The sequence below is a fragment of the Elephantulus edwardii genome, unplaced genomic scaffold (genome assembly GCF_000299155.1).
Source record: "Elephantulus edwardii isolate Elephantulus edwardi_28Jun2011 unplaced genomic scaffold, EleEdw1.0 scaffold00020, whole genome shotgun sequence".
NCBI classification, from domain to species: domain Eukaryota; kingdom Metazoa; phylum Chordata; class Mammalia; order Macroscelidea; family Macroscelididae; genus Elephantulus; species Elephantulus edwardii.
This window is the reverse complement of record NW_006399770.1, coordinates 8,704,890-8,718,856: the sequence shown is the minus strand read 5'-3', so window position 1 is coordinate 8,718,856 and position 13,967 is coordinate 8,704,890. Positions and strand designations below refer to the sequence as shown.

The 13,967-nt window shown below is 37.4% G+C and overlaps 1 protein-coding gene across 1 annotated transcript in view; it reads left to right on the top strand.

Moving 5' to 3' along the window:
• Window positions 1-13,967, top strand: part of DPYD (dihydropyrimidine dehydrogenase) — a 1,462,963-nt gene that overhangs the window by 1,244,259 nt on the left and 204,737 nt on the right. The window contains exon 20 of the mRNA XM_006882430.1: window positions 3,553-3,732. Within this exon, the coding sequence (XP_006882492.1) occupies window positions 3,553-3,732 (180 nt within the window). The remainder of the gene's footprint in view (window positions 1-3,552; window positions 3,733-13,967) is intronic.

Below are 13,967 nucleotides of genomic sequence, written 5' to 3'. Positions count from 1 at the left end.
AGAACTACCAGAAATACAAGCTGAGGTTTGAAGAGGTTGTGGCACTATAGGCATTATCACCAATGTCAGATGGATCTCGGCTGAAAGCAAAGAGTACCAGAGAATGTCTATCTGCATTTCAATGACTATGCAAAGGCATTTTTGTGTGGATTACAACAAACTGGTTAACCTTGAGGAGAATAGGAATTCAAGAACATTTGATTGTGCTCATGGGAAACCAATGCTCAGACAAGGAAGCAGTCTTCGTAACAGAGCAAGGCAACATTGCATGGTTTAAAATCAGCAAAGAAGTGCATCAGGTATGTGTCCTGTCTCCATACGTTTTCAATCTATATGCAGAACAGATCACAGATCATTTGGGATTTGGGGTTTTACGAGGAGTGTCACATTAGAATTGGAGGAAGACTTATCAACAACCTAAGTTATGAGATGACACAACCCTGCTTGCTGAAACTGAGGAGGCCCAGAAGTGCTTGTTGCAGAAGGTCAAGCACTGTACTCTTCAATATGGATTGGAACACAACCTCAAGAAGACAAAGATTCTCACCACTGGGCCGATTGGCAGCATATGATAGAGGGGGAAAAAAGATTGAAATTTTTAGTAGTTATAGCTTGGTTGGCTCCACAATGAGCACTCTTTGCACCAGCAGTCAGAAAATAAAATGATGAATTGTATTGGGAAAATCTGCTGTCAGGGAACCTGTCCAGAGTACTGAGAAGCAATGATGTCAGTCTAGAGACTAAGGTGTGCTTAGATCCAGGCCATGGTCTTCACAGTTACTAGCTATGCATCTGGAAATGGAACAGTTACTAAGGATGACAGAAGAAGAATTGATGCCTTTGAGTTGTGGTGCTGGAGAAGAGTTTTGAACACACCATGGACTGCCAAGTATACAAATAAATGTGTCTTGGAAAGGGTGAAAACAAGTTTCTCCTTGAAAGCTAGGTTATTTAGAAACTCTGTATCATATACTTTGAACACATGCTTGTAAGGGTGGAGGGGCAGCACAGGAAAGGAAGACCTGGAAGAGATGGATTGATACAGTGACTAACTAGGGCATTTGGGGTTTTTGTGTCAGAGTCAATGAGACTGGCTCAGGATAGGGCAGGCTTCAGAGCTGTTGTACATTGGGTTGTTATGAGTTTCATGGAACTCAATGGCTCATAATAACAACATATTCTAATATATGACCATTCAACTTTAACATTCCTTTTACAATGTCTTGAGATTATCATTTAATGCAACAATATTTACTGAGCACAGTATTCATATAAAATACTGGGATAGTCACTGGAGATGATGTGTGATCATGATATATGTTAGTTTTGTCCTCCTCAAGCTTGATTCTTTTTGGCAATAGAGTATTTGATCAAGCAATCATGCAATAATTATACTTAAGAATATTTTGTTTCTAAAAGAAGGGCCCTGGTTGCATAATGCATTAAGTGTCAAGCTGCTAACAGAAAAGTCAGTGTATTGAATACACACATTCTCAAAGAATAAATGGACACTTTTCTATAGAAATGACTTATAGACTTGGAAACTGATACAAGATGACTGAGTCAAACTTGACTCAATGGCATTGAGCGCAGTGGATTATGTGGAATGTAAGGCTCTAGACTAAAGGAAGGAAGCTCTGGTGGCCTAGAGGGATCTGTGCTGCCAAATCAAAGACAGATAATGAAAAGTAACCAGTATTTCTGCCAGAGAGAAGTGGCTGTCTTTCTTCTTATGTGATGTACAGCCTCCAAAAAACCACTGGAGTGTCAGTTGTGAGTTAGTTCTGACTCAGTGTCAATGAGTATTTTTCATTCGGTTGTTTTTAACTAGTTTGATGATAATAACTCATATATATTGTGTTTCATATAATTAATTATTATTTATATGCTGATCATCCTCCCTTCTCAACAAATTCTCATAAATTCTTTCATATTCCTTTTCTTCCCACTCTGCTCCCTAATCTCCATTATCTTAGTTATTTCAACCACTTTCCTTTCTTCTGTTATCCCCCTTCTCCCTTTTCTCTTCTTCTTTTGAACATTTATGAGTGCTATATACCGTGAGGCTGAAGAATAGATAGATGATAATTATCTATGTGTAGAGGGAAATGACCTTATAGCCCATAAAAAAGATGTGTTAGAAAACATGTGGTATTAGCCTAAAAGTTGGCTTTTTATATAGCCATTATGGTTACATGGTCTGGTCTCCAGCTACCTTAACAATAGACAAGTGGTCTTGTAAATTATCAACAGCTGTGGGAGTAGGAGGAGAGAGAGAGAGAGAGAGAGAGAGAGAGAGACAGAGAGACAGAGAGAGAGAAGAGAGAGAAGAGAGAAGAGAGAGTGCTTCTCATACTGAAGGGAAAGACTTGTGGCAGCCAAGACTTGTGATGAGTTAGACTTTAATGAGATTGGAGCAAGACTCTGGTGTGAGAGAGAAAGACCCTAATGATAGTGGTGGAGAGACTGTGGAATTGCTGTATAGAAATTATGGCAAGCTGTGACATGAGGCTTCTTGCATGTATGCTGGCCACAGTTAAAGGTTTTGCTGTTTTTGCTAGATGATTGAAGGAGAAGCTGGCTTATAACTGCTCTGAGGCAAATCTTGCTGAATTATTGAGCAAACCAGCTCAATTTATGTGGCTTAACTGAACCTGGACTTTTACTGGACCTATATTGTGAGATGTCCTTTGCCTCCCCCACTCTCCAACCTACTTCCCTAATAAACCCCATTGTCAGTACCACAACTGTGAGTCAACAAGGAATAAATGAACTTCTTGCTGCTGGTATAGCTCCAGAGGCACCATGGGGCTTGGCTATGGGCACTTTATCTGATTTCTGCTCTGGGATAATGAGAAGTTGTGCTAGTCTTACTCCCTCTGCCCCTTTTAGAGAGACTCTCATGGCCCTGTGCCCCTTATACCATTTTCTGCTCCTGAGACAGAACCTAAGGAAAGAAAAAAAGAAAGTTAAATTTGAGGACAAGAGGAAAGGACCAAGTAGTGAAAAATAAAAACTATAAAGGAAAAAGTAATAGTAGGTGAGATTAAAGTGCACATAAGAGTAAATGATGGTTAAGTTAAGCGAATGAGCATTCCTCCATCACAACTTGATTGCGTGTGAACCAAGAACTGTCTCCAGGAGACATGTCCAACAGAGATCATGAGCGCATTAAAACTCCCGTTCTCTTGTTATACCTACTGGGATGCTATGACATTGCAACTTACTAGATTTAATTTTTTAAAACTCTTGAGATATGATTGGCATACAATAAACTGAAAATATTTAATAAGTTTAAATATGTGTATACAACTGTGAGATCACCTTCACAGCAAATTAATGAAAATATCTACTTTTTAAAGAATGTGTTTAAAAAAAGATATAAAAAAAAGTGTTCCCATACCCCATCACCCCCACATTCAGGCAATGTATGATATGTCCTGCCTATAACAGGACTTGGCAACTAAATGTTTGTTGAATAAATGTAAAGGGAATTGAGCAGGAGAATTACCCATGGTCTTACATTTGCTTGGCTGCTCCATGTTTTTCTAGGTATGCAGTGCTGTTCAGAATCAGGATTTCACTGTCATCAAAGACTACTGCACTGGTCTCAAAGCCCTGCTTTATCTGAAAAGCATTGAAGAATTGCAGGACTGGGATGGGCAGAGTCCAGCCACCATGCGTCACCAGAAAGGGAAACCAGTTCCACGTATTGCTGAACTCACCGGGAAGGTATGTGCTTGCCTCCCCTGGGCTGTCCCCGAGAGCTGTACTTGGTCACTTATTATTCCAGGTCCTCTCACAGTGCTCATTAACAGAGGAAACTTGGCGCTAGTGCATGTGATTTCTTGAGTAGAATCCTTCTGAAGGAGGCTTGATTACAGCTATATGACAGGTTCGCACGTTACATTTTTATAAAACCAACCTAACACAAACTCATAAGAACAAAAGATTGAAGTTTGTAGTGTAGCGTGCCTCCAAATCCGTGCTGGCCCTGGTGATGACTGGCGTTCTTTTCAGTGGGAGGCTGGAGGTCTCTTTATTCTCTAACAAGCTCTGGAAATTATAACATTACCTTTCTATTTTCAAGACAATCAAATCACTAGAGTCCTGAATATTATGATGATGTTTTTAAAATTAAATTCTCATCATACTCTTTTGTAACTGCTTCTGCTATGTGGTTAAATCCGGACTCAAAAGGTTATACCCTGACTTTCTCACTAACTGCTATTTTCTGAGAAATATACACTACATTTACATTTTGCATAATATGGTGATTTTAGCAACTCTTTTCTAAAACAACATTCAGCATTTTGCTTTTGTATTCTCTTTGTATGATTTTAAATGGACAACCATTGTTCGAAGACATTTCTGAGTCCTGAGCGAGGGTAGGAAAAAAAATTACAATTCTTCGTCTTTTCGCCTTGTCACCACATCAATAATTAACTTTAAAAAAGAGAGAGACAGAGAAGAGAGGCAGTATAAAAAGATTCTTTAAGGAAGCATTTAATAATTCAAATGAATCCTAACTTGAAACAGGTCACATGAAAAAGAATGAAAAACAAAAACCCTGGTTCTTCTTCTTTGAATGGCTGCATTCGAGACTGAGAAAGAATAAGAGAAACAGCATATGCCTGACTTCTATTTGGCTGATTTTGGTGAAAAAGATCGCTATCCCTTTACTAGAAGTCAAAGTAAAGGCTTACTGAAGAATAATGCATATGATTGCAGGTCCAGTAATGAAAAACAAAGGGGGGAAAGAAATAAAATCTTTCAGTGTAGGTTCCAGGAAAATATGATGAATGACTCCATGAGTGGCAATCAAACAGAAAGGCTGGTGACATTAATATTTATAATATTGTAATTAGCAAGACTGTGTCTAAGCGGCATTATTAGTCTAACTAATCATATTATCATAAACTGAGTCTGCAGTATTTAGACAGTGAGTGTTCTTGTCTTTATCAATGACTATCAATAGTCAAGGTTTTTAAAATAAAAAAAAATTACAAATGACTTTATTCTGTTTCCATGTAAATATCTCAAGGACATTCTGTCTGACATGATAGTTTATGACCATCTATAAAAGGCATTGTCTTAAATTTGGGTGGCTGTTATGCAAGCAGAAATCTAAGTAGCTGCATTGTACTCTGCCATTTTGTGTTTAAAAGGACTTTTCCGCTTCTATCAGAAAACTTCCATATTCAAATAGAAAATAGTTAATGATGAGGACACTGTGTCAATGACATAAATGGTAATTGATTTTCTGAGAGTTTGAATCTGCATTCAGACTTTCTTTACTTTGGCTGATGTGGTAAGCCCAGCTTTATCATAATCGTAAGTGTCATTTTCAGCATTGTAATTTTTTTTCCAAAAAGATTCTGCCTATGCGATTATATTAGTGATTCATTTCTCAGCACTTAGTTCAGAAAGAAGCAGATGGTCTGGTAATAGATTTGTGCTCCTGGATTCCCTAGTGCTGGGTGACATGACTGAAACAATAGATGATTATTCCCTTCAGGTTAATATCCCTAATAGTGAATCAAAGCACTCTGGATCCAAGGAGTACAGGTGGCTTCCCGAGTCTTCCTTCTTCGTGTCACTGGTGTGTGTATGTGTGTGTGTGTGTGTGTGTGTGTTTGGGAACAACTGATATTGTGTTCTTGTAAGTATAACAATAAGATACTTTTCTTTACAGGTTTTCATGCTATATCGAAAAATAGATGTATTTATTTTTTTATAACTTTTTTTTTTAATGTGTGTACTGTCAAATCAGATCTGACTGGTACAGGAAGAGATTGTCCCTCCTTCTTCAGTAGAGCATCTGGTGGATTCAAACCTCACATCTCTGGGATTGCAGTGCAGCTTCTTGCCACTAGGCCACCAGAGCTCACTGATGTATTTATTTTTTCATAACAACTCTAGATGTGCCTGGCTTCTTTACACAGTCAGATGTATTTTCTCTTTGCTACCAAGTCATAACCCACTCATAGCTAAGATTCCAGTGGATTCCTGAGGCTGTAAATTGCCTGAGAGAAGATTGTCTATCTTTCTCCTGTTTGGGGGGCAGTGAATTTGAACAGCCTGAGAAGCGTGGCCTTTGGATTAACAACACAACTCCCTAAGGACCACGCTACCAGAGCTCCCTATCAGATATGATGAGAAGAGACAATTGTTACTCGGTCTTCCACTCATAGTTCAGGATGCAATGAGTTAGGTATGTAGAAAAAATGAATTAGTATGCAATTCATTAATGGAGAGAAAATGAGACTTTGTGTATTAAAGGAAAAGGTTCACCAAGTTATTAACTTAATCTTTTAATCATAGTATCTTTTATATATACTGCCTATACTTTTAAAATGAAAAAGGACCTTACTGGGGTAATGATTAAATACCAGACTACTCATCAAAAAGTTGATGGTTTGAACTCATGAACTACTCCTTGAGGAAAAAGACGTGGCAATCAATCAGCTTGCACAGAAATTGTTATTGCTGTTGGGAGGTGCCATTTAGTCAGCCCTGTCTCATAGCAGCACTCTGTTCAACACAACCAAACTCTGCCTGATCCCATATCATTCACACAACCTCAAATATACAACATACTAAAGCTCATTGTAGTCACTGTATCAATCCCATCTCCTTGAGGATCTTCCTCTCCTTCGCTGATCCTCCACTTTTCCAAGTATAATATTCCTCTCCAAAGACTGGTATAGGAATATGCATTATCACCTCATGGCTCTGATGAAGTGATCTAGAGACCATATTGCTAAAAAAATTAAAAACAAAGGACCCAAGTCAGACAGCAAAATGTTAGTAATGAGTTGAATGCAAGCATATCTTGGGATCGGTGCCTCAATGCCTGATTTATAGCTGGAAGTGAACAAAGATATCAGAGAACTAAGAGAGGAAACTCAGAGAGGCATCATACTGAAGCCTGAATGGCCAGATTTGGAAAACACACACTGATCAGCTAGCATCAAAGAATCAATATACCAGTTGGATAAGAGCCATATAAGCAAAGATGTAAAAACAGGGACTTTGCGATCAGAGATGTTCTATCCAGAGACTGTGCAGACTAACAATAAAGGGAACTGTGAGGTTGAAGAAGCAGAAGGGCAGTTGCTCTATCAGAAATACAGCCGCAATAGCAAAACAACCTGTTATTTTAAAACTCAGATACCTATAATCCTCCCTTCTTTCTGCAGACACAGAAAGTAAAATGCAGACATGGGCACAATTTCAGAAGTTACTAGAAAACTTAAGGGTAAGGCTGCCAGTTTTATATGATGATTCATTACTTAAGATCTAGACTAACTTGGACAAGTTAGTTAATCTCTCTAAACCTATTCCTAAAACTATAAAATAAAGATAAACAGAAAATAGACCCACACAGTCCTTCATCAAGTTCTGAAATCTAAAAAGCCCTGAAACCAAATGTTTTTACATAACTCGTTTGGCAAAAGACAGAGCCTGAACTGATGTTAGGCTATTTATAATATTTATTTATTCCTCTTAGGGTGAACATTGAAATGCTTACTGCAGAGACGCTAATTTGCTTGAGTCCATGATGTTCCCCACACCTAGCTAGTGATGTTGTGTAAATGTATCAATACCTTTTAAAAAAAGCTAGAAGTTGACATGCATCTGGCCCTAAAGTCCTTGGTAGTTTAGCAAGAATACCTAGGAGAGAGTGCTGTTGTTCTGGGTTACCAATGAGTCAACTACAATTCACAGAGACCCTATGAACAATGAATGGATTGAAACCCTTCCCTACCCTATCCCATCCTTACAATCTCCTTCTTGCTCCCGTCCATTTTTGTAGTCACTGTGAGAATTTAGAAATTCACTTTAGAATTAGAGGTATGATATATATTTTGTTGTTGTTAAGTATTGTCGAGTCAAATAAAATTAACAGCGAACAGACCTGATCATTGTCTTATCCTGTGCCATCCGCATCTGTCACTCTTGAGCCCATTGCTACAGCCACTGTGCTGGTCCGTCTGGAAGTCTTCCTCCCTTTTGCTGACCCTCCATCTCTCCAAGCATGGTGTCCCTTTCGAAGGAATAGCTTCTCTTTGCAACATGTCCAAAGTATGTGAGACAGAGTTCATCATCTTTGTCTCCAAGGAACACACTGGCTGCACTTTTCCAAAGTGATACTGAAAATGAGATACTAATATTTGGAATTTCTTAAAGTGTTAAAAACAAAAGTTGTATATAGGTTTTGTATGTGAGAAACCTAAAATAATCATGATATCCTTCGTCAAGGACTAACTCTATTGTACGCTGAGTGTGTGACATGAAGACTCACTAGTCTCACTTCCAAAAAGTATCCTGGAAGTGCTTTTATGTTAATTGTTAATGCTGTTCTTTTGGCAGTCCACATTATATTCAATAGTTTTCACCAACATTACAATCCAATACATTGATTTTACTTTGGCCTTCCTCATCATTGTCCAAATTTCATATGCATCTGAGGTGATTGAAATGATAACAGCTTGGATCAGTATACCTTAGTTCTCAATCTGATAGGCTTATTCTTTAGCACTTTATAGAAGTTATTGACAGTAGTAGATTTGCATATTGCAAAATGACTTTTAATTTCTTTATTACTAAGTTCGTGGATGTTTATGGTAGGTCCAAGTAAATTAAGTTGGTGACATCTTCAATCTTTGTTTCTATTTATCATAATGTTGTGATATAACTAATATCACATTAATAATTAAAAATAATTTTAAAATAGCAAGAGCAGTACATCAACAGGAATAACCAGAAATGAAAGCTAGATTTAGAAGAGGATATAGAAAATAGCATTGCTGAGGTGAGAAGGATTTTGGCTGAAAGCACAGAATGCCATAAATATATATATACCAGTGTCATGTTGACTCTGCAAAGCCATTCGACTTTGTGGATCATAAAAACTTACACATGTATAACATTGATGCATTGTTACTGTTAGGTGTCTTCATGTTGACTACAACTTATGTCCAGTAGCATGAAAACCTGTCCAATCCCTACACTGTCATCACAGTCTCTTCTGTGTTAAAGCCCATTCTTGCAGTCACTGTGTCTCATCAAGAGCGTATACTACACTGAAACAGATGAGGGAGAGAATAATTTAAGAGCGATGTATGATAGGGTATTATGGTTATCACAAGAGTCCACAATTAAGGTTGCACTGTGGAGTGTACTTGAGGCGGTGGCAAGGGTTCAGGGGGATTGTGTACCAGGGAGAGAGTGTTTATTTTACTTTTCTAAAAGAAGAGTGAACTGTGGTGGGGGGGATGGGCTGGGCGGGGAGAGAAGTGCAGCAATGAATGAATGGAAATCCAAAATCTCTATAAATGCTCATTAAAATTATTAAAAAAATATATGTAAATGTTCATTAAAATTATTTTTTAAAAGTCTTCCTCTCATTTGCTGACTCTGCTTTTCCAAGAATAATGCTGTATTCTAGGAAATTTCTTCTCTTGGTTTTATATCTAAAGTATGTAGAATATAGCCTCAACATCTTTGCCTGCAAAGAGTGCCCCAACATCACTTCATCCAGGGCAGATTTGTTCTATTTGTTTTTCTCCATTCTTGGTATAATCATTTTCTTAACAAACACAATTCAAAGGTGCTAATTCTTCTTGAGTTTTCCTTAGTCATTGTCCAGTTTGTGCATGCTTATGAAGCAACTGAAAATACTTTGGTTTAGACAGACACATCTTAGTCTTTAATAGACATCCTTATTCTTTAGCATTTTGATAGGTTCTTGGAAACAGATTTGCCCAGTGCAATACATCATTTGATTTCTTGGCTGTTGCTGTCATGAGTGTTGATTGTAGATCCAAGTAAAGTGAAATCCTTAACATTTTCAATCTTTTCTCCATTAATCATCATAGTTTCTAGTGGTCTACTTTTAAGAAACTGTTTTCTTTGTGTTGATGTGTAATGTACACTGAAGACTAGATAAATGTTGGCTAAATACATAAGGAAATAAATGAATAGTCTAAGAATAATTAAATAATAGCATTCAGGATTAGTCATTACTAGCATTCACTAAACCTGTCTAGAAAATACTTTTTCTGTTATATCAGTATTGTAAAGTGAGAACAACTTTGAAATTTCCAGTCACTTTTTTCTGTATGAGTCTTAGTTTTACTAAACGAGATGAACAAAAAACCAGCCAGAGTGGAAAAAAAGTTAAGTAGGCAGGTAACTTCTTGTCTTGGCAAATGTACCTGGTTAATAAACTTCTTAAGACCTGGATCACATACATTATGTGCCAGAACCTAGAACATCGTCTATTGTGTAGGAGTAACAGCATGGTACATGAATTGCTGGATTAATGTGTCACTCACTTACTGAAACCATGTATGATTTTACTTTTACCTTTAGGAAAACAGAATCACTAAATTTTAAAACCTCCTATGGCCCTTTGTTCATATAACAGACACTGCATTTATGACATTATCTTATATTACTTTCTTCCTGTCCATCACTGCAGCCCATTTTGAACATCTTAAAAGCAGAGATGATAACTATTTATGGTTGAATTTTTTAAAGTAAGACAATGCTATATGTTCATAATACTACATGGCACAAACTATGGTGTCATTGTTTAACAAGAAATAAAAGAAAGCTAATTTGTAATTCTGGAAGCAGGAGCGGCATCCACTTCCAAAATGGATTACCTCCGTAAACTCTATGTATGAACAGTGCTCAGGCCATTCGTTCATAGGGGCGCTATGAGTCATCTACAGCTCGACAGCACCAAACAACAACAACAACAAATTGTAATTAACATTTTAGCTAGATAGGGGCTTGGTTTTGTTTTTAGGAACAGCACCATTTTATTCAAAAAACAAACAAAAGGAGTAAACATGTCAGATGATAGTAGGTATTAAAATATGCATAATATGTTGTTGTTGTTGTTATTGTTGTTGTTGTTGTTGTTGTTGTTGTTGTTGTTATAGTTAGGTGCTGTTGAGTCAAGTATGACTCATAGCAACCATATGAACAAAAGACCTAAACCCTGTTCTATCCTGTATCATCCTCATACTTCCTGACACACAAGAGGCCATTGCAGCAATCACTGTGTCAGTCCACCTGGTTGAAGGTCTTCCTCTCCGTTGACCGTCCACCTTTCCCATCATCATGTCCCTCTCCAAGGAATAGCTCCTTCTGGCAACATCCCCAGAATATGTGAGGTAAAGCCTCATCATTTTTGCTTCCACAAAACCTTCTGGTTGCACCCTTTCCAAGACATATCTGTTCTCTTTGCTGTCCGTGTGATGTTCAATACTCTTCTCCACACCACAATTCAAAGGTATAAATTCTTCTTCTGTCATCCTTATTCATTGACCAGCTCTCAGGTACATAGCAAATGATCAGGAAGACTATGGCCTGAATCAGACACACTTTAGTCCTCTCCTCAATAATTTGGAAAGGTTCCTAACTACAGATATTCCTAGTGCAAAGTGTCTCCTTATTTCCTGACTGCTGGTACCAAGGATGTTAATTGTGGATCCAAGCAAGATGAAGCTGTTCACAGTTTCAATTTCCTCTCCATCTGTCATGATGCTGTCTATTGGTCCAGTGGTAAGAATCTTTGTTTTCATGATGTGATTATAAATTGGTGAAACATATTGGAGATATGTTAGTAAGTCAACAGAATCCATTCTCATTAAAAATCTTTCATAAGGATACAATTAGAAAAGCTCTAAAAGTATAAATCTGAACCCAAATGCATTGCCTTTTAGTATATTCTAATTTATAGTGTTTTTACCCTTAAAACACAGATGTTATTTTTAGGTGCCATCAATTCGAGTATGATTCATAGTGAGTGACTTTATGAACAACAGATCTAAACCCTGTCCTATTAGGTGACATCCTCACCATCTCTGACATTCTTAAGCCCATTCCTGCAGTCTGTGTCAATCCATCTCACTGAGACTCTTCAGACTTTTCTTCTCTTTTGCTGACCTTCCACCTTTCCAAGCACGATGTCCTTTCCAAGGAGTCATGCCTGTTAATGGTATGTCCAAAGTGTCTGAGATGAAGCTTCTAAGGAACACTCTGGCTGCATACTCTCCAGATACATGTTTGGTTTTTTTGGCAGTCCATTTAATATTCAATCTTCTTCTCTGACACCACAACTCAAAGACATAAATTGTTCTTCTGTCATCTTTATTCTTTGTCCAGCTTTCAGATGCATAGTAAGTGATTGAAAAGACAATAACCTGAATCAGAGACACCTTAGTCTTTCAACTAACATCATTGTTCCTTGGTACTTTGGAGACATCCATGAAAACAGACTTTTTCAATGCAATACTTGTTTTCAGTTCTTGATGGCTGATATGAAAAATGTTAATTGTAGATACAAATAAGATTAAATTGTTGACAATTTCTATCATTTCTCCATCTATCATGACATTGCCTTTTGGCCCAGTGTGAGAATTTTTGTTTTCTTGATGTTCAGATGTAATTCATATTGAAGGCTGTAGTAGATCTTCTACAACAAGGGCCTCAAATACTCTTTGCTTTCAGTAAGCAAGGTTATGTCATATGCTTAGTGCAGGTTATTGATGAGCCTTCCTCCTATCTTCTTGTTACATTCTTCTTCATAAATTCTAGCTTTTCCAATTCTTTTTCTCAGCATACAGATTGAATAGTTAGGGAGAAAGGATACATATCTTTCTTGATTTTAAACTATATCATATTCACTTGCTCTGTTTGGACAACATCTTCTTGATCTAGATATAGGTTTTTCATGAGCACAATTAAGTGGTTTTTTAAGCTGAAACAAAACTAGTACTTCCACTAGGAATTACTCTGATGGCCTAGTGGCCACAAGCTGAGCTGCAATCTTGAAGGCACACACTTTAAGGACACCAGCTGCTTCATGGGAAAGGATGCGCAGTGTCCTCCTGTGAGATTAACTGCCTCTGAAAAACTACTATACAACAACAACTTCCACACAACCACATGCATTACTTTGCTGATATTTTAAAGCCAATAATAGCATATCTTAATAAAAGTATTTTATATGGTTATACAAATTTTATATAGAGGTCTATTTGTTATTTAACACAGAAAACAAAGTAACATTTAAAAGGAATCTACAAAGACGCAACAGACACAAGACAGTTTACTACTGCAAAACCAAGACAGTGATATTTTATGTTTATCATAACGTTTTTCGCTTTTGACGCAAGATTGTTTATGTAAAGGATTCAACCTTTGTGACTGTTCGCAATAGCAAAGAGCTGGAAACATGCTCATCTTCCTCTTTTTCACTTTTCTGAGGTTGAGTTCCAGGGACTCACCCACTTGATAGCATGTCTAAGGAATATGATATGCAATCTTTTCATCCTCATCTCTAAAGGACAGTCCATAGATAGTATGATCAATATTATTCAGCAACAAAGCAGTTCAAAAGTAGCAGTTATTCTCTGGGCTTCATGATTCAGTGTTCAACTTTAGTATACATGTGAACAACTGAAAATTCCATGGCTTAGAGCAGGCACAGCTTATTCTTTAAAATGACAGCCTTGCTCTTTATCAGTTTTTAGAAGGTCTTTGGTAGTAGATTTGTCCAGTGCGGTATGTTTGATTCCTTGGATGCTGTTTCCATGGTTGTTGCATCCATCTATGAAACTCTCCTTTCTAACAAGATACAGAATGTTACTAACAACTCAGTCTCTTATACAACATCCTGTCATTTTTTTACCCTTTCCATCACTACCAGAAGCAGTTGCTGTTCTGATTTCTAACAACATAGATGAGTTTTTCCATGTTAGAGGAAATAAACATAATAGAGGAATTTCACAGATAGAATGTTGATTGTGCTTACGTGAAACCTATACTTGGACCAGCAGGCAGTCATCAGAATAAAGCAAGAAAACATTGCATGGTTAAAAATTGGGAAGGGTATGCACCAGGAATGTTTCCCATCTCCATATCTACTCAATCAATATGTGGAA